This window comes from Lytechinus variegatus, chromosome 14 (genome assembly GCF_018143015.1).
Source record: "Lytechinus variegatus isolate NC3 chromosome 14, Lvar_3.0, whole genome shotgun sequence".
Classification (NCBI taxonomy): Eukaryota; Metazoa; Echinodermata; class Echinoidea; order Temnopleuroida; family Toxopneustidae; genus Lytechinus; species Lytechinus variegatus.
The window spans coordinates 30,287,558-30,309,649 of record NC_054753.1 but is presented as its reverse complement, the minus strand read 5'-3'; the positions used below and the strand labels follow the sequence as shown (position 1 = coordinate 30,309,649).

The 22,092-nt window shown below is 35.9% G+C and overlaps 1 protein-coding gene across 1 annotated transcript; it reads right to left on the bottom strand.

The window, feature by feature from the left end:
- Positions 1 to 57: 57 nt before the first annotated feature.
- Positions 58 to 22,092, bottom strand: LOC121427833. The gene is made up of 8 exons (XM_041624401.1): positions 21,520 to 22,092; positions 13,412 to 13,571; positions 11,736 to 11,875; positions 11,053 to 11,238; positions 9,196 to 9,312; positions 8,142 to 8,228; positions 5,453 to 5,609; positions 58 to 3,115 (listed from the first exon to the last, which is right to left on the bottom strand). The coding sequence occupies exons 1-8, from the start codon at positions 21,724 to 21,726 to the stop codon at positions 2,925 to 2,927; spliced, it is 1,245 nt and encodes a 414-aa protein (XP_041480335.1). The 5' UTR covers positions 21,727 to 22,092; the 3' UTR covers positions 58 to 2,924.

Below are 22,092 nucleotides of genomic sequence, written 5' to 3'. Positions count from 1 at the left end.
TTAATTTTACATCCAATTTTGATGAATTTTTAGTGTTATACTTGTTGGATTTTTCTCGTCAACTTTTTTGGGGAAAGGGGGGGGGGGGGTAGACTTGTCCTATTATATGACATATCAATGAGAATTTGTGTTCATTATATTTACATAATATCAATGTAAATTCAACCAGTTTGAATCAGCATACCTATAGGCTTTTAAGTTGGGAAATAGTAAATCGATAATTTTATCATAGAACAGGTCAGAGTACGATTACACAAGAAAAGCATTCTGCTATTACTGAATTGTTTCAAAATATTTGATAGAAATATTAAACATAAAGAAGGTAAACTGGAGATATCTGATTCTATAATGTTTGCTATCATTAACTAAAATTGAACGACTTTATTACTATCTTGTTGACAAGTTTTATAATTATAATAACATTTGGAGTTATGAAGCATTTGTTTTTATAGAAAGCGCTGCTATTATCACTCCGGCTTAATCTGCTGCGCTGCCAATTTAAGAGCTCAAGCATTCGAGGAATTTTTTTTATACCGGGTACCCATTCACCTCATCTGGGTTGCGTGTAGCACAGTTGGGCAAATTTCTGGATGAAGGCTAACACAATGGCTGGGAATAGAACCCATGTCCCTCAGATTGACAGACAAGAGTCATAACAACTTGACCACAGCACCCCACAATGATGATGCTCTGTACGTTTATCAGTAGGGGAATCCAACTCAAATAAAACGGTTATTTCAATCGGAAGAAAACAAATCCAGACAAGTACATGGATGAATGCTTTGACAAAATCGAATTGGCCGCATTGGTGATATCATGGTGAACAAGGACTACCCTCCCATTTACTCAAATACATAAAAATGTTAAATTGTCGTTTCTTTCAAACATTTTATTTGAAGGTACATTTCCTTTCATGAGGATATATGCATTATGCTTTATTTCGTTATAATACGAATAGTTACTTGAGAGAAAAGCACAATCCTTCATAATTAAGTACATGGCCTATAAAAAAATATCCTTCCAACTTGTCATGATTTACTTACCCAGTTGCCGATTTGAAATTTACATATTTAAGGGATTTCAATTTCAAAACAGTCGAAACTTTATTATTGCTTGTGCGACTTCTTTCAAACTTTCACCATTTTTTTTTTACTTATTTTTCTATTTTCCCATACATTATACATGTATTTATGACCAAGTTTGGATCACCCTTGAACGAGTTTAACTAGCTTATCTGCATGTTTATTCATCTTTTGCCCAACCCAATGTAAATGTTTAATTCATCATATTAGTTTCAGAATGCCCTACCAAAACTTGCAAATCAACAACGGGTGACTAAGGAGCCTTCAAAGTGCCATCACTTGACGACTTGGCGAAATACTTAATCTTGTCATGTCGACATAATAACCTTATTATGTCAACTTCGCGAGATATTTGGACTCTTGCCGAGCCTTGGACACTAATTAGTATCTTGCCTTGTCAACAAATGATGTTTTATAAGTCGACTTGGCAAGATACCGAATCTCGCCATGTCGACATATAACTTTTTATAACTCGGCTAAGAGATACCGTATCTCGCCAAGTCGTCAAGTCGATGGCACTTTAAAGGCTCCGTAGGTAACTATATTTTAACACAAACACTGTTTTTTTTTTTTTTTTTACTTTTTAGCAAGTTAAACGCATCTGGCAGTCCTCGCCTGCATTACGAGATTCAATAAAGCAGCAGTGCTGACTTTGAAAACGACTACTGTATAATTATTCAGAAAACACCATTCATGATAATAAAATATGATATTCATATCGGAACATAGATGACATTTGACCTTGATCATAATTATAATCTAAGGCTCATGCGATTACCCGAATATGTCCATGTTTCATGAACCAGATCCATTAAGCTTTTAAAGTTATGATGCCAATTCTACCAATATCCCCACCATGGCCAAAGTTCACTGACCGTAAATGACATTTGAACTTGGTCATGCGACCTGACCTCACGCAGGATATTCAGTCATACTAGATTACGCTTATGTCAAAGATTCATTGACTGTTTAGATCCGTATACTTTCAAAGTTATGATAGCAATTTAACAAATACCTCAAACATGGTCAAACTTCCTTGACCCTAAATAAGTTTTGACCTATTTCATGTGACCTGAAACTCACACAGGATGTTAAGTAATACTTGGTTGCTCTTATGTCCAAGTTGCATGAACTTGAGTCACACTCTTTTAGAGTTATGACGACATTTCAAGAACTTGACGTTCGTTAGGATTTCAATGTTGACGCCGCCACCGCCGTTGTCGGAAAATGCGGCGCCTGTAGTCTCGCTCTGCTAAGCAGCAAGACAAAAAATAAGGTATTAGGCAAGTATATACACAGCAGTGATCACTAGATTATTTACCCTTAAAGTATTCATTTTTTGCAATAACGAGTACAGTAGATCATGTTGACGCCGCCACCGCCGTTGTCGGAAAATGCGGCGCCTGTAGTCTCGCTCTGCTAAGCAGCAAGACAAAAAATAAGGTATTAGGCAAGTATATACACAGCAGTGATCACTAGATTATTTACCCTTAAAGTATTCATTTTTTGCAATAACGAGTACAGTAGATCTACCTGTTTAAATGAATGACAGCGGTGTGGTAAATTTCCAAAAAGTAGGCCCTATTTTCAATTGTCGAAAATCCTTAAGGAAACAGGATATGTGATGAAAAACACTAGTGAAACAATCTGTTGTTTGATTGATAAAATAAATAAATTGCAAAGCACTGCAGTGAAAGACAAACGGGATGAATGTACTTGATTTTATTCATATCCCTCAAATATACTGATACCGGTTATCCATTCGTCTAAAATTGATAATCAACGGATAACCGGTCTTACAAATGAACTATGAACGGAACTTAGAATGCGATATGATGGCAATCAGCCGACTCCACTTAGGGACCTCTCGGCCAGCCTGTCTAGCGGGAAATGTTGCTGCTGCTGTCGGCTGCTAAGGGAGAACTGGGGCCAGCTGAAAGGCCGGATAGGAAGCAACCGGGTTCGTGTTCTTCTTTGAACGGGTGGATTGGTGAGGTTATCCGTCGTGTCGGTTCGCTTTCTTGCTCCATAAACTGTTCGAATCAAATTGCAATGAAAGTGTGAAAAACCAAACATTTTTTAATAGAAAAATAATTATAAGACGCATGAAAAAGATGATAAGAAAAATGATATGGATAAAGAAAAATAATTTAACAAGAAAATAATAAGAAGGAAAAAAACCGACAGAGTGAGGCGAGGTAGGTTATAACTAAACATAAAAAAGGTAGGTTATAAGTATATTTCTAATGCACCAATTTCATATCAATGATGCACTTTGATGACTTGTAGGGAAGGAAACATACCGAAGAAAGTGATGTTTGGAATTACAACGAAGAGGGACTTACACTTTTAAAAAAATAATGGGTAAAATTTAAACCAGCACGAGGGAAATCGTGACCAACCAATTTGGGGCAGTATTTTACCCAATCCGGGAAGAATATTGTCCTATAAATAAGCAGCAATTACTTTAGAATGGGCAAAATTTTCATCACACTGGATAATAAAAAATTCCTATAAGAAATGTTCAATGTTGATCGGGTACGTACTTACCCTCATGGAACATTTTTACCCAATATTTTCTTAGGGTGTACTGGATGTTCACTTAAAGGGGAAGTTCACACTGAAGAAAACTTTGTTGTGAAAATAGCAGAAAAAATAGTAAAACATATTGGTGAAGCTTGAGTAAAATCCATTAAAGAGTAAGAAAGTTATTAGAGTTCAAAGTTTTGGATTTGTGACGTCATAAACGAGCATGTGTTACATGTATGTAGTATAAAATGCATGAATTTCAAATTTTGTATGGTTTCTGATGACTTAATTTTGTTTTCTATTCATGATCGAGTGTGAAATTATTTGTCTATTGATATACAAAAGGTACAGTGAAAACCATTTTCATTTTTCTGAGGAAATGACATTTCATTTATTTTTTACCATTCCAGAGACTCCAACCCCAAGATCTTCTGATCTGGAGAATCTCCCGCCTGGATCCCCTAGCAAACTGGAGACGTACTCCAACTTGAGTGCGCGAAGCGCACATCACGAGCGCGTAGTACCTTGCGGCCGGGGTCCAGGTCTCGCTAAAAGGACCCAGGAAGCTCTAGGGTTCACAGAGTAGGGTTCTAGTTGCTCTATCTCTCATGCTATATCTCAGGCTAATTTTTCAATATATCATGGCACCAGTGGCGTCATGAGCCAAAAAAATTGAGGGGGCTAGATATATGGCGTGTCGCGTAAAATTAATAAAAAGTTGTGAGCGGGCAAGCAAAAATCATGACATTTTCATTTAAAAATCTTACTTTTTGATAGACTTTGACAATCATCATATTGAAAAATTATATCATATTTCATCATATTTCACCCTTTTCTCTCTTGTTCTTGGTCGTTATTTTTGTGGGGGGAGTTTACATCTTAGGATGGAACCGTAGAGATATGAAAATTTGAGTTAGTTTAAAAAGGTGTTTGGGCGGGAGAAAGATAATTTTAAGCAGGATATAACACATCTTAAGCGGGAAACACAGGGCCTGGGCGGAAGATATTAAATCTCAAGGCGGGAGAACGGGAGATTTTGCAAAAGTGGGCTTACAGCGGGAGATCTCCGCCAAAACGGGAGAGTTGGAGTCTCTGCCATTCGCCATGTAGGAATGCTGCTCGCATATGACGTCACAAATCAATTACTAGTAATTGAAACTCTAGTAACTTTTTAATTGTTCGACAATATCTTTTATTATTTTTTCTGCTATTTTTACAATATTTTTTTTTGTCAGGGTGAACTTCCCCTTTAAAACATGAGTATTGAGAACAAATTCGAAAAACTTAAAAAATCTCATTATTCGAGAGCCATTCTTCTGTACACTGGCATTGAGTGCGTAAAATTTCCTGACGTCATTGTTTTTTGGAGAGCATCAGATTTGGTTTTGCCATATACCTTAAAAACATTGTTAAAGTGAAGCAACTCTTTGGACAAATGTTCTTTGAAGGTGAGCCCACCCTCTCTTTATTTATACAAATTCTAAAAGTTTGATATAATCAATGTGCCCGCTGTTGTGTTCAGCAATGTGCTATGGATATGAGTTTTAGGTTGACCAACATATAGGAAGTCCCAGCTTTATGCAGAATTGTTTTCCGGGGACGGGAGCAATACGCCTTAACTATTTTTGAAGAAATATGAAAGTGAGGGAGCGAAGTGACCAAGCTTGAAATGGGGTGCTTTTGAATGTCCTAACATTAAATTGAGGGATTTCGTGGAAATTCTCCATATAAAATGTAATTTATTAACATTTACGTCGTGGGGGGGGAAGGGGTACTAGTATTACCCCGTATATATGGCAATGGAGGAAATAAAGAAATAAATCACACGGACTGAAACCCACCCTTTTCTCCAAGTCCATGACCGAAATTCACGGTAAGATGAACGCATACGACCACGAGAAACACACGTATGATGAGACCTAGTATCCCACAGACTATGATACATGTTGGGAGTAGTTTATCTTCCTTCGTCGGCCACTCCTCCCATCTCATCGACAACTGTACGCAAGACAGAGAGAAAGAAAGGGGGGGGGGGGCAAACAAATTAGCAAGATGTTAATATGATGAAAGAACACTTAACCCTAATTCTCCCGGGGGGGGGGGCATAATGGCCCCCCCCCCTCAACAATTTTCGCGATATATCTGCTGCGCGAAATTTTTTCACCTCGCAGCTCACTGACTTTTTACATTCAAGTCTCGCGCAAATTTTGAGACCAAAGTTGTGACGCCCGGGTACGCGGTTACGACATTACGCAACATTATGCAAGTGCATGTCAGACCCAAAATTGCTCATAAACGTGATTTCATGTACAAATCCAATGCAAATTGTGTATTTAGCCAAAATTCATAAATGTATCATTATTTCTACTTTTACTGATTAAACTTAATTAATTTTGCCTTGTTTATGATCAGAATTATGTCTGGAACAATTTCCATTGAAAAAAACAATAAAAAACAAAAAGTAAAAAAACAAAGAAATACATAAGAAATTCATAAAACAATAAAATACATAAGAAATTTATTTCCAAACCAAAGTTTTTTTTGAATTACGATTGTTAAGAATGCTACAAAGAAAATTTTTACCAAAAATTAGCATTCTAGGAGCTTTATTTAGTGAATAAGAGCAAAAAGTATGATTTATGCATAAATTAGCATAATTAATTCATATAAAATAAAATCTCATTATTTTGGAAAATTTTACCATACAGCCTTGTAGATTACATCGCACACTACCAGCGTGCAAATTTTTGCGTCGCTCGCGCGATCGGCGGCCGAGATCTTAAGGGGGGGGGCCATAATGGCCCCCCCCCGGGAATGACAAGAATCAAAATACCCCGGGAGATTTAGGGTTAAAAGATCATTTCATTTCATTCATGTAGGCTACATAATTATGTTAATACATCAACTGCCTATTTATTATTATAAACTTATTGTTTGAATGCTCTACATTGTTTGATAAGCAAACTTTGTTGCTGGAATCATATTCGTCTGTTGGAGATGGAAATAAATTAAATGAAAATTAAATGAACAAACTGTTATAATCACACAATGGCGTTGATACACTGTATAAAAAAGGTTAACGCAATATTGAGTAAAATGGGAACATGTATGTTGGTTGGGTAAAAAGATACCTAATATTAACAAACATACATTTTGACCATATGGGATAAAAATTCAAAGCAAACATACATGTTTCCTTTTTACCAAATATTGGGCAAACTTTTACTCAGTGTTTTCAGAGTGCATAACAAAAAACAACGTAAGACGTAAAATAAAATTCACGAATATTCCGGTCAAAGACCTTTATCAAAGTGATGTTTTTATGTTGGTATTATTGTTAGCCGTCCATTTAAGCATCATTTTTTTCTTCTAAAGATTGGCGGGTTTGTTGAAGGGAATGCCATTTTAAATTCCTTTTTTATTATTATTATTTTTTTTTTTCATTTTAATAAATAGCCCAATTTGTACCCATGAGTTTTCTTTTTCCGATGCGTAAGGGCAACCATATATGTCCCCTCGCAATAAAACCGTTTATCTGTCATGCTACACACGGTTTATTGCCAAATATGCCAACTGTCTATCATTTGGTCTACCATCAGTTCGTCCACTCGCCACATGGTCTACTTTCATTTAGTTTAGTGCCATTCCCAGTAGCGTACCTATAGGATTTTCCACAGGGGGGGGGGGAACCGCCCGCCGAAAAATTGACAAGCAAAAAAAGGGTCCTCAATCGTACCAGGGGGGGGGGGGTTCAAGCTCGTCGGGGGGGGGGGGGGTAGGTACCGTAGGTACGCTAGTGGCCATTCCGTATAATAACCAGTTGGTCAAATAGCCATTTAATCCATGTGTCATGTGGTCTAATAATTGTACAAAATGAATGAATTTAGAAAATGTGCATTAGACCAACTGGTTATTAGACGAAATGGTAATAGACGAACTGGTGATTAGATGAAGCGATATTTGGACCAAATGAATGTTAGACGAAATTTTGATGGACGGAATGGCATTAGACTTAATAGAGGTAGACCATGCGGTGGATGGATGGGTTGGCAGTGGACAAATTGACAATTTATCCTACACACTGCAGCTACTCAGTCCCACCAATGAAACCGATTTCAGACCGACCAAGGCTAATACGTTATTACAATATAAGTAACCTAGCTAGAACCTGCTCTGAGCTTACGTGATATATAATGAGCCCCCCAAAAAAATTGAGGGGGCCAGAATGGGGGACCAGACATGGAGTATGGGGAAATGTTTTTTAAAAGCTACGATCTTGCCCCCAAAAACATTTTGATGGCAAAAATCTGAATCTGTGATAGATTTTTCTTAATTTTTTCTTCTTAATTTTTGTTTCTTTAGGCCTACTCATTTTTTCTTGGTTGTGAAACTGTTTGGGGCTCCATGGCCCCAAGCCATCTCCAATCCCCATCTAACGCCAGTCACATGAGCTGAAGCCGGGTAACATGGCGACGGGCACTGAGCGTCTACTCTTAATCAAAATTCATGATTTTATTCTAAATTCCTTACGTCAATGAACTTGTATGTGATGAATGCGGGTAAGATCCATCCAGTTGCTAAGAAGAGAACCACCAGAATTCTGTTTTCATATCGTAACTGAAAATTAAGAAGAAGAGTCACATGAGTTTAAACTTGGATAGGATTTGACTCCTTTTGATAGATCGATAGACATTGATATTGTTTGAATGCTTCACATACTTCTGTCGACTTACTAAAACACGTGAATAATAAAACAAAACATTTCGAGACAACCAAAAATGTAATGTAACTTTAATCATCAAACTATTTCGCTATGATTTAAAGAAAGCGTTGAACGTATGTATCTAATATCAGCATACAGTGGCGTCATGTGCAAAAAGGGCGGATTTGGCATATCGGGCAAAATCTATGACAAGTTGCAAGCGAGCGAAAATCATTTTCGACAATTTTTAATACGAAATCTAATTTCATGTCAGATTTTGACATGAAATCAAGAAAATGATGTGGTATTTTACCATTCTCTCTTTGCTTTTTTGGGGTCATTATTTTCTTAGTCATGATTTTTTTTTTTTTTTTTGGGGGGGGGGTGAGGGGTGGCACAAGCGCCCTAGACGCCCCACACTATCTGCACGCCAATGTCAACCCAGAACTACCTGAGAAGACAAGGAGATAAAATTCCAGGGGTCACATTACTGACGTCCGGGTATTTTCATAGGAGGGCAACAATCTTTAGGATTACGATTTTAACCACAAAAATTATAAACAGAAGTAGTATATATATTGCAGTTTAACGAGCACGCCCTGGTATTTACAATACATTAATTCGAGAACTTACAGAGAACATATAACAGTCAATTTCATGTATAGATGATTAATCAAGACTGAACTTTCTGGTTGGCATAGGCGTTTCAAACTGACTATTAAAAAGTGAATAATCAAAACTATACACGGTAAAAAATGAAGTGCTAATTTAGCACTTACAGTGCTTGTATAGTGACTGCACTGTAGGTGCTGAATAAGCACTTAATTTTTTGTTATAGTGCATAAATAACTTTTAACCTGATCATGGTTTATATATACTTACTGCCAGGAAACCAAGTATGTTCCACATGAACCCTAAAGGGAGACCAAGACTGAGAACAATCTTTTCAAAGCCATTGATGTTGATACCGTCATCGAGGACCAGAATGACCATGCTGGTCTGTTAAAAAGTTAAGAGGAAGGTCACTGTATGTTAATCTCGTTTAAATACTTAATATCATATAACAATTAAAACATGATGCTGAACAAATAAGGTATATGTCACAAAATAATTTATTATGGATAATAGAAAATGCATAAATAGAATCAATTAAACCCAGAATGGTAAACCTGTATAATCCATAACAGCACTTCTTTATCGCAAAACTGCACTGCACTGCACACCTAAACCTGGCCATACACACATGTCAAATAAACCATCTACAAGAATCTTCAATCCTGAAGGAGGCAGATTTAACCCGAAGAAGAAGAACTCAAATAATAGTTTTGTTGTACGACTCAATCATTAACCCAAACCATTTTAATTTGACTGTTCTTTTATTGAATTAATGAAGTCTTCCTTTAATGTGTAACACAATTGCCAATCTAGATAATTTTCAGTGACAACCGGATTAACCCTGTTATTATCTAACACATACATGTACATATTAAGTTATCACAACATTAAAAACAAAGGAAAAAGACAGCGAAAAAGACAAAACATTTCATATAAGGTACATGTATGTATTGATGGCACCATAAAAGGTAAAAACGATTAAAGAGAGAAAAGGGGAAAGGGAGAGTGAGAGGTTTATTTGTAATTTGTCTAATGCCAGTTCGTCCAATTACCAACTCGTCTTATATCACTTGGTCCTCAAGGATCAAGGATTTCTAACCAGTAAAAAGGAGTCTTCTACCAAAAATCAAGGATCTCTTACCAGAAAATAAGTTGACAAGCAAGCAAAAAAAGGTCTTCAGCTTCAAAATAGGGTCAAAATTATTAATTTTGCTTCTCACACGGGGGGGGGGGGGTAGGAATACGTCCCCTACATGAGTTTTGACATGTCAGGGGGGGCAGCCTGTCCCACGTTAAATACGTTAGTGGTTCTCCATCAGTTCGTCCACTATTCACATGGTCTCATTGCCTCATCAATTCGTCTATTACAAGATGGTCCAATACTCATTCGTCCACATACCATTCGGTCTAGTTGGACTAAAAATTATAATAGGGAGAAGTGAATGAAAAGTAAGTGGTTATTAGACCAGCTTGTCATGAGACTATATAATCATAAACGAACTGGAGATTGGACGAAGTGATTATTGGACCAATGGCTGTTAGACGAAATGTTGATGGACGGAATGGCACCAGACTAAATGAATTAAGTGAAGGTAGGCATTATGATGAATGGACGAGTTGGAAGTAGACGAATCGGCAGTTTACCGAGGAAGTGAGAAGGGGGGGGTAGGCGGAGGGTGCAGAAAAAAAGAGGGGATGGAAAAAAGGAGGGATATCGATTTAGCCCCATTTTTGTAAAAGCAACCATTCCTACCTCAAGCTGTGAATTAACTTTGAGTAAGAAAGGGAGATGAACATAGAGAGGGAGAAAGAGAAGAAAGAGAGAAGGAAAGAGGGAGGGACTTTGAGGGGGGGGGGGGGGCAGGGCAGAGAAAATGTGATGTAAACAAGGTACTTGGAGAGGGAGAGGGACGGAGGGGCAAGGGGATCAAGTTCCCATTTCTGTCCCATCAATTGTTCCTACCTCCAACTGAAAATAAACTTGAAACGGAGGATGGGAGATGGAGAGAGGAACTCGGAAATGTAGAAAGAAAATGTGATATAAAGAGGGGGACTTGATGTAAAGGGGGGGGGGGGCGGGAGATATTCCTCTCTCAGTCCATTCAATCCATCAATCGCTCTTACCTCTAGCTGCAAATCAACTTTTAACAAATCAACAAACAGGTACATATTGCCGCACAGGTCTTGAAGGTATAAATTGGCGCCCACGGTTCGGAAGATTAAATTCTTCGCTCGTTTGTACTTGATGCCCATGGAGATACTGAAACCGATTTGAAATGGAAAGAAGATACACTCGATGATCAATCGAGCCTGCAGAATAAAACAGAAAAAAATCATTCTTAAAGTGGAAGTGCATCCTTACAATAAGCTGATTGTAAAAATAACGGAAAAATAATAAAAACAAAATTGGGGAAGTTTTGACTTAAATCTATGAAGAATTATAAAAATAAAAAATATTATCGTGTATCAAAATTAACCACATGTGTTTCATAAACGACTGTCATATTTGCACACGTAATATGTGAACTGGATATTAGAGAGCTACTGTCACGACTGTCAAAGATTATATGGGAATTTTAAGCCCATTACATGATAGAAATTCTAAAATGTAAACTCAGTAAATTCATCCAATGAAACACATCTTAATCCTTCACACGACAGCCGTTTTGGGGCACATGCATCGATAGAATATTATACATTGTAATTAAATGTATTAGTGACATGCAGTTCGGGGGGGGGGGGTACAAAACCTCAGATATGCCTCAAAATTGGAATGTGTGGATCAAGTATCATAATTCCTTGCTTACCAATTCAACAGAATCGTCTGATGTTTCTAAGAAGTTTGTGATACAGTAGACAAAGATTACTGACATGCTAAAAGCGAAGACGAACAACTCGTAGGCATGCTCGCCTAGAACACCATTAACCACGTAGAACAAACAAAACACTATATATCAAAAAAGAAGAGCAAAATTGAGGGAGTAATAGTTATATACGTTCACTCATTGCATTACATCTCTTTCCGCAACAAAAACAAAAAATAAAGTCTGTACATCTCAGAGCCATTCACTTTAGATTCCAGGGATTTAAAATGAATCCACATCGGCTGTGAATAGTGACCAGCCGAATTTTGAATTTATTTTGAATCTTAAAGAATAAATTTTAAATCTCAAAAGATTTGAATTCAAACTTTTAGACTTACCTTTCAATCAAATAGGTTTAAATCTAAATCTAATATTCGACTGGTCACTATTCACAGCTGATCTGGATTTATTTCAAATCCTTGAAATTTAGAATGTTACGGAAAGACACAATTCAAATAACATTGAAATATAACAATAAATTCACAAAATTAGTTAATAATTATTGATAATCATAACTTAAAATGTATTTTGTAAAGCATAGCTTCAGAATCACAGCATAGTCCTTGCAGCATAGCACAGGCATAACAATGGGTATTAAAAAATCTTTACGAAGATGAAATCATTTAAAACAAAACTTACAAATATGAATAAGAACTAAGATGGCGAATAAGAAATCACTTAAAACAGGCCTTTACTTCCATATATTAATAATGAGTAAGATAAGAAAGGTGAAATCGTTTAAAAGAAATCTTTGCTTTCCCATAATTATCATAAGTAAGATGGTGAATATAAAATAACTTAGAAAAAGTCTTTACTTATAGGGAGTAAGAAAAAGAAGGTGAAATAATTTGAAACAAATCTTTACTTACATTTTATTAATAAGAAGTAAGATGGCGAATATAAACTCCCTATAACAAGTCTTTACATACATATATTAATGAGAAGTAAGATGGCGAATATAAACTCCCTAAAACAAATCTTTACTTACATAAATTATATTAAAAAGAAGTAACATGGCGAATATAAACTCCCTAAAGCAAGTCTTTACTTACATATAATGAGTAAGATAAGGAAGATGAAATCATTTAAAACAAATCTTTGCTTGCGTCATATTAATAAGAAGTAAGATGGCAAATATGAACTCACTTAAAACAAGTCTTTACTTATAAGGAGTAAGATAAGGAAGGTGAAATAATTTGAAACAAATCTTTGCTTACATATATATGATTATGATAAGTAAGATGGTGAACATAAATTAACTTAAAACAAGTCTTTACTTAAGCATATTAATAAGGAGTGAGAAAAGGTGAAATCATTTAAAACAAATCTTTGCTTGCATTATATTAGTAAGAAATTAGATGGCGAATATGACCTCATTTAAAATATTTACTCACATATATTAATAAGAAGTAAGATGGCGAATATAAACTCACTTAAAACAAGTCTTTACTTACGTATAATTATGATAAGTAAGATAGCGGATATGATTAACTAAAACAAGTCTTTACTTACAGGGAGTAAGATAAGGAAGGTGAAAACATTTAAAAAGAATCTTTGTTTACCTATAATTATCATAAGATGGTGAATATAAAATAACTTAAAAACGAGTTTTTACTTACGTATATTTATAAGGAGTAAGATGGCGAATGTGAAATCATCCGAAGCCTTCTCGACAATGGCTACTCTGTCAGATGTCAATCCAAGAATGGCTAAAATGGTCAGCAGACAAGTGACCAAGAATATCTTTTCTTCACGATTCAGTTTTGAAAACTTTCGATACTGGAAAAATAATAGAGAGAGAGAGGTAAGTGTATACATAATTACAATATTGATGTTGATTGAGATGATTGAAATGACAATTCAATTCATTAATACTTTGAAAATGACAACTACTGTTGCTGCTACTACTACATACTACTAATATACTACTACTTCTACTACTACCACTACTACTACTACCTACTACTACTACTACTACTACTACTACTACTACTACTACTGCTACTACTGTTACTATCATTACTAAAAATGCTATTACTGCTACTACTTTTATTATTTCAAACTACTGTTATTACTGTTATACTACTACTACTACTACTACTACTACTACTACTACTACTACTACTACTACTACTACTACTACTGCTACTACTACTTCTGCTACTACTACTTCTGCTACTACTACTACTACCACCACTACTACTACTACTACTACTACTACTAGTACTACTACTACATGTAATACTACTAATACTACTACCACCACTATACTACTGTTACCTACACTTTTATACTTACTATTATTACTACTATGTTACTACTACTACTACTACTACTATTTCAAACTACTGTTATACTAATACTACTACTTCTACTACTACTACTACGACTACTACATGTACTACTACTAATACTACCACTATACTTCTGTTACTTACACTTTTATACTTACTATTATTACTACTATGTTACTACTACTACTACTACTATTTCAAACTACTGTTATACTACTACTACTACTTCTACTACTACTACTACTACTACGACTACTACATGTACTACTACCACCACTATACTACTGTTACTTACACTTTTATACTTACTATTATTACTACTATGTTACTACTACCACTACTGTTATTTCATACTACTACTACTACGACTACTTCATGTACTACTACTAATACTACCACTATATTTCTGTTACTTACACTTTTATACTTACTATTATTACTACTATGTTACTACTACTACTACTACTATTTCAAACTACTGTTATACTACTACTACTACTTCTACTACTACTACTACGACTACTACATGTACTACTACCACCACTATACTACTGTTACTTACACTTTTATACTTACTATTATTACTACTATGTTACTACTACCACTACTGTTATTTCAAACTACTACTTCTACTACTACTACTACGACTACTACATGTACTACTACTAATACTACCACTATACTTCTGTTACTTACACTTTTATACTTACTATTATTACTACTATGTTACTACTACTACTACTACTACTATTTCAAACTACTGTTATACTACTACTACTACTTCTACTACTACTACTACTACTACTACTACTACTACTACTACTACTACTACTACGACTACTACATGTACTACTACTAATACTACTACCACCACTATACTACTGTTACTTACACTTTTATACTTACTATTATTACTACTATGTTACTACTACTACGACTACTACTACTACTACTATCTACTATTGCTACTACTACTACTACCTACTACTAAAGTAAATAACAATAGTATCATATACATCACTGATAGGTATGGTAAGAACTAAGGTAAACCACTGATACACTGATCAGTTATGCAATCATAATTCTCACTTAAGTAACCTTGCTGAAAACCACACGGTCTCGCATAGTATAATCACAGTGTGTTTAAATAGTGGCCAATAAGTGACAATATTATTCACACGGTTAAAAATCTCAATTTCAACAGTGTGAATAAATTTATACACTGCGGACACCTCGACACTATGACTGTTCATAGCGTGCTCACATGGTCGATATGCCATCCATATTGTTTAATTGCTCAAAGGTGTGAAGGTGATTTCACATTTTGTTCCACACTGTGAACACACTGTGGCTTACACAGTGGGAAACTGTTTTCTTCACAGTATGGGATGACAATAATAATTATTATACAACTTGCTACCACTGATTACAATATGTATATAATTGCATTTATAAAACTATAATGATAATTATAACCCCAAGCTTTGTGCTTTTCAGCAGGTTCCTATTTAATTTCTTTACGTTGTATTATATTTCGCCTCACTCTTTCATTTTATTGAAAATTTGAAATGAAATTAATTCTTAATCAATCAATCAATCAATCAAATCAGTCAGTCAATCTATTTCATATCATTCCTGTGTTCTTGCTGGGATATTTTGTATTTTCTGTTTTAATTTTTGCTTAAAAAACCCTTTATTGTATCTGTTTCGTGAAAAAAATAACCAAAGATTTACGGATGATTTGCCGATTAACGGATACCATATATCTCAAGCAGCAAGACAGAGTGCGATATGATTCCGGTAAGCAGCTGACATGCAACAAGGAAGAGTGGCTTAAACCACAGACAATACAAAAAAGGGAAGATCTATTTTGGTCGATTTTAATCGTCTGTGGTAAAAAGAAAGAAAAAAAAAATCATTTGCACTGTCAAGGGAGGGGTACTTGACTGAGGTAGATGTCCGGGGGTAGCCTATTTTAGCTTACAGATAGTTATTTATTATTAAAAGGGTTTTAGTTTCTTTAAACTATTTTTAACTAGTTGTTAAAGACAAATTCGACAGAATGTCCCCTGACATTTGTTATATCCCTGTCGTACGAAGTTTGAAGGTCGGTCCGCTGAAAATATTGGTCTTCGAACGTCTTCCTCAATTCTTAACCAATTCTCGTGAAATTTGGAACACACATTGGTCTTGGGGCAAAGATGTGCAAGGCATATTTCTTGCCTGTTTTGGAATTTGTGTTGCCATGGTAATGGAACATTATGGCAAAATCATGTTTAAAATCTTTCGTTTCGAACTACTTCATCAGTTTTCAACCAATTCTCATGAGGTTTGGCTCACAAATTGGTTTTGAGGTAAGATGTGGTAGGCGCATTTCTTGCATGTGCCGGAAATCATTTTGCCATGGTATATATATGATGAATATTAACTAAAAACCTTGTTGTTTGAATTTCTTTATCAATCTTTAACCAATTCTCATGAAATTTTACACACACATAGGTCTTAAAATAAGGAGAGCAAGACACAATTTTCAATTTTGTTAGGAATGGCAACCGCATATGATGGCCAAAACATCAGGAAAATTCCTTGTGGATAAAATACTACCACAGTTTTGGCCAGTGCTCGTGAAAGTTGGCACTGGCATCGGTCTTTGGGTAGCTACATGCACAGCAAAAACTGTGGTCTTAACCGGTGTACATAGAGGCCCACACCAGTTATTTTACACCGGTGTTAAATTGGTGGTGTTAGTTTTACACCTATAGGTGTTATTACAACATCTTTTGTTGTTACATTTACACTCTTTGGTGTTATGTTTAATCTCTAGGGTGTAATTCTAACACCTCAGGGTGTGGTCCTCTATTAACACCAATTGGTGTCAGTTTTAACACCACATTTTTTACAGTGTGTAATTCCCTTCTCTGAATGTGTTTAGAAGTTTGTTGCCATGGTAACAGCACGTTATTGCCCAAATCCCTTGGAAATTACTTCCCAAGTTTTGTTTTTAACCATTGTTCCTGAAATTTGGCACAAACATTCATCTTGGGTAAGGACTTGCAATGACAAAGGGCAGGGTAAAAATCAACCTTCAGTAATATTTCGAGTTACGGTACATTTGCGGGTAAAGTCATTACGACATTTGTATGTGAGGTATCATGAGGCGGAAATTATTTCATTGGTGTGTAAATTGTCGTATTACATTTACGAGTGTTATTACATGTGTGTGTAACGAGAGGTACGAGAGAAAGAGTAAACGAGGGAAAAGCAGAATGACACAGTATAAATAAGAAATGGGAATGCTATCGCATTATTAGCACGAACGTGGGTTTAAAAAAAAAAGCTTTATACTGGCGTGTTGACCAAGCTTTTACTAAAAAATATACCTGCCCCCCCCCCCGAAAAAAATAAAAATACAGATCGGATATCCCTAATAAAATACCGGATCGTTATAGGATTTTATGGGTTTAATTAATTCATCTAGGGGTGGGAGGGGGACAGGGAGAGAGGCAGGGAAATCAGAGACAGTGTTCAACATGTAGAGTCTGAAATAAAAGGCTAGCGAACTAACCAAATTATCGCTTTCAAATAAACCTGTTGGTTGTTACGAACATCTTTCGGAGGTGAAACGATATCTACATGGGTGATAATTAGTCTGTGCAAAGCCTTCACCCAAATTTTAAGGGTCTGAACGTGTAGCCTACTCACCCATGGAGACTTCAAATTGGCCGCACATGGGATGTCACAGGTACCTAAGAGAAAACGACAAATTGAGTACATGGCCTATGCGAAAGTTGTCCTTGCCCCTTGTCTCATTTTACTTACCCAGTTGCCAATTTGAAATCTAAATAGTCTTAGTGATCTCAATCTTAAAGAAGCTATAACCTTCTTATTGCTTGTACAATTTCTTTCAAACATTTACCATCCTGTTAATATATTTTTCTCTTTTCCGTCACAACATTTTATGGCAAATGCTTGATTCCCTTTGAGGCCTTTGCTTAAAGTTTAAAACGAATCAAAAGGTTTGCATGAATTTGCGGTATGCATGAATACCCAAAGCTAATATAATGTATTATTTTTGTCTTTTCTTTTGTTTTCAGTGCAAACCTGGACGTATTCATAATGATTTTTCGCTAACTACTACTAGCATGAATAGGTGAATCCATTACACATTGGGGTCAGGGGTCCGTTGCAGAAAGAGTTGCGTTTATACGCAAGTCAAAAAAATCAATCGCAAGTCCCAAATGCGCGTTGTTTATTGGTTGAAAATCAAGATGCGCATGATTTTTAGAGTTGCGATTGATTGCAACTCTTTCTGCAATGGGATGTCACAGTGATATACTGAGGGTCAAATGACAAAAAGTCAAAAATTTTGGTGTCAAAGGAAAGAGCGGGTTCTCCTGAAGAGATTGATACCTTGCATTCAATACCTAATCTGACTAAACGTGTTAAAACAAAAGAAAACGTCTCATTAGACACTCCTCATTCTAATGTAAAAAATGCAGTGTTCCATTCATGTATTTTGTGCGCTTAAGGTATTGCAGCTACAAGTTCTACTTGCTTGATGTCCATCAATGGTCTAAATATGTATTGTGTGGATTTACAACTTCTTGTTTACATGTTTGATTTTGTTCGAGGTGATTTATTACCTTTGTATTCGCATAAAAATAAACAAAGTAAATAAAAGAAAATTGATAACAAACAAAGAGTGTAAGCATTTCTTTTGCTCTTTTCGCCTCTCTTCCTCATTATAACTGTTAATTTGGAGGAAGAAGCGGGGGGGGGGGTACTATAGGCATTATCCCCGCCCTGCTTGTAAGCCAGGAGGATGGGGTATGTATCCCGACTCAGCTCCATCCCCCCGTAGCTTTCAACGAAGTGAATTGTATTGAAGTGCGCAATCTATGATGTATAACATCTGACTGAGACAATTTTATGTATTTTAATGTTTTGTTCATCATTCTTTCTCTACCTGCTCTAAGTATTGAAAATAGGAATCCCGATGATAATTGGAAGTTATTTATTGTTTTGAAATCCCTACTTATTTCATTTCACACCAGTCTCAAACCAACCAGATCTGATCTGCTATTGGCAGTAGAAACTAGCATTTCTGCATGATAAATGATAAAAAGCATTGAATATACATTTGAAAGCGTCATTTCCGCATCGTAAGCGATAAATGCACTTATTGCCGAGTTACATACTTATCAACTGTTGTTAAACATAACCATTTTGCATTAAAGTGTTTGAAGCATTCTCACCGCCGATTTCTAGCAGACGACGCCCAGTCATAGCAACGACAGTGTAGAAGTGTAGTCGCGCTTTAGGGAACACATGAGTATTACAGACCCCCATTTACTCACGTGTTATATCATAGCTCATAAAAAAATAATGAAAAATCAATCCCTCGATAGATTTTGCTTTAATTCACTGACATGAGTCACAATTAACAGTACATTAAGAAATCAGGTACTTGCCCAGCTCAATCAAAAGACTAATCATAATTTCGGCCAGATCATTGCTAGAAAAACCAGAACTGCATTGTGGGTAATAATAATTAAAATGAAATACAAAAATGCAGTCTAGCCTCCCCAAACGCCTCAATTATGAAGGAGTATGAACATATCATTATCTCTATCGTTTTTTCTTTTGATATACAAACATTTTATCTATTTTTAATGAATTATTTTAATCAATAAAGTCATGTGATCTTTACTTACGCCTGTCCGGCATGCTTTGCGCGCAGATGAATTACTCTCGTGTGCCCTATAAGGCAATGACCACTCTTTCATGTACATAATGGTTAAAATGTCATTTTCTCATAAGCTGTATTTCAAATCATATTTTTCTTTCATGACATAAAACAATATACTACCTGGATTACTGCCCGGGGGAATAGGTACCTAAGAGAAAACGACAAATTGAGTACATGGCCTATGCGAAAGTTGTCCTTGCCCCTTGTCTCATTTTACTTACCCAGTTGCCAATTTGAAATCTAAATAGTCTTAGTGATCTCAATTTTAAAGAAGCTATAACCTTCTTATTGCTTGTACAATTTCTTTCAAACATTTACCATCCTGTTAATATATTTTTCTCTTTTCCGTCACAACATTTTATGGCAAATGCTTGATTCCCTTTGAGGCCTTTGCTTAAAGTTTAAAACGAATCAAAAGGTTTGCATGAATTTGCGGTATGCATGAAGACCCAAAGCTTATATAATGTATTATTTTTGTCTTTTCTTTTGTTTTCAGTGCAAACCTGGACGTATTCATAATGATTTTCGCTAACTACTACTAGCATGAATAGGTGAAGCCATTACACAATGGGGTCAGGGGTCCGTTGCAGAAAGAGTTGCGTTTATACGCAAGTCAAAAAAATCAATCGCAAGTCCCAAATGCGCGTTGTTTATTGGTTGAAAATCAAGATGCGCATGATTTTTAGAGTTGCGATTGATTGCAACTCTTTCTGCAACGGGCCCCAGGAATCGTAAAAGGTCACTCACTGCCAAGAATGATAATTTCCTCATTTCAAAGTCCAAAAGTTTAGCTAAAATGGTAAATTCTTTAAGCAGCTCCATTCATTGTCATAACTTACTTAATCGATGTAAGCCCTGTAATCAATATGTCAACAATTTGAACATTGACCATTCTTGTATGATTATATCAAGTTATCCTATTCGAGGACGTTTAATATGACTGACCAGAGATTTGTGTAATATAATAATAATTATGATACTACTACTATTACTACTACTACAACAACAACAACTACTACTACTACTATTACCACTACCACTACTACTACTAATAATAATAACAACAACAACAACAATACTAATAATAATTTGAAATAAGGTTGCAGGCCGCCTATTAATTAATGTTAGCCTTAGGCAGTGCTAAAATAAAAATAAAATTATACAGAGATGCTAATATTAAAAGGCAATGCATTAGAACACAAACGAATCTCATTCCAAAGTCAAAGTCTGAGGAGTTAAGGTACAGTAGGAGGGGGGGGGGGGGGGTCCGATGTCCGGACACATATAAGCAGATAAAAACACCACCCCTTTGCTCTTCATTTTAGCAAAATAAGTGCAAAATGATTTTGAATGTTTGTGCCTTGTAATATCGTCTTAATCATTCTCAAGGGATTAATGAAATATTCTTCATTTCTGACATTGCTGTCTTGTCGGGTCTTACAATAACAGGGCTATTAATGGAATTATTGAATATAGATAACTGCATGTTATGTAATAGTTCATAAGTTCATATAGGCATTGTATTGAAATACGCTTTCCATCAGCAATACATTATGCGCAACATTGCTATGTACGGATGTGAGAACATAGAAAAGGAAAAAATATAAATGAAATAACGCCAAGAAAAACGAAAATGATTCTTAATGAAAGTAAGAAAGACTTAAACGAAAAAACTTTTTGTTACCTTTCCGACTAATGTGTCAACTGTAGGCCTTTCGCTTTCGACGTCAACACCAAAATCTGCAAAGGTTGAAGGTCTGTCATCGTCTTTAAATTCAGTGAAATATGGTTTTAAATCCAGTCCAAACTCAGCGAAAGTTACGGGTCTTTCTTGCCTCCGGTGTGAACCTTCGCCGCCATTTTTTACTCTCCTCGTCTCCACCGCCGCCATTTTGATTCCCCGAATCAGGTCGGGAGGTACAGAGATTGTAACACGCTTTAATTTTTACGTGAGTCGCATGCACGCACATGAATGGCTAAGAAAAAAAGTTCACGCACAACACACACACACTTGCATGTACGTATCCAGTTCATGTAGCCTAACGATGTGTATGTGAGCGTTACATAGAAATGCTTGGTTACATACACACCCAGGCCTGGATGCCTCGTATATCACATGCATGATCTAGATGCACGCACAGTGCACGGGGGAAATAAGTTCCACAAAGTTTTTATGGGGCTATGTTGTAGCTATTGGCAATTCATTGCCACCGCCCCTTGTTCGATTGTGACTTGAAAACTACCCTCTTCCGCACCG

Excerpts from the sequence above, each read along its gene's own strand:
- LOC121427833 (XM_041624401.1), bottom strand. The coding sequence starts at position 21,726 with ATGGCGGCGGTGGAGACGAGGAGAGTAAAAAATGGCGGCGAAGGTTCA. Across the intron at positions 11,876-13,411 it reads CTTACTCCTTATAAATATAC|TGTTTTGTTTGTTCTACGTG; the intron begins GTAAGTAAAAAC and ends TTTGATATATAG. Across the intron at positions 8,229-9,195 it reads ACATACTTGGTTTCCTGGCA|TTACGATATGAAAACAGAAT; the intron begins GTAAGTATATAT and ends CTTAATTTTCAG.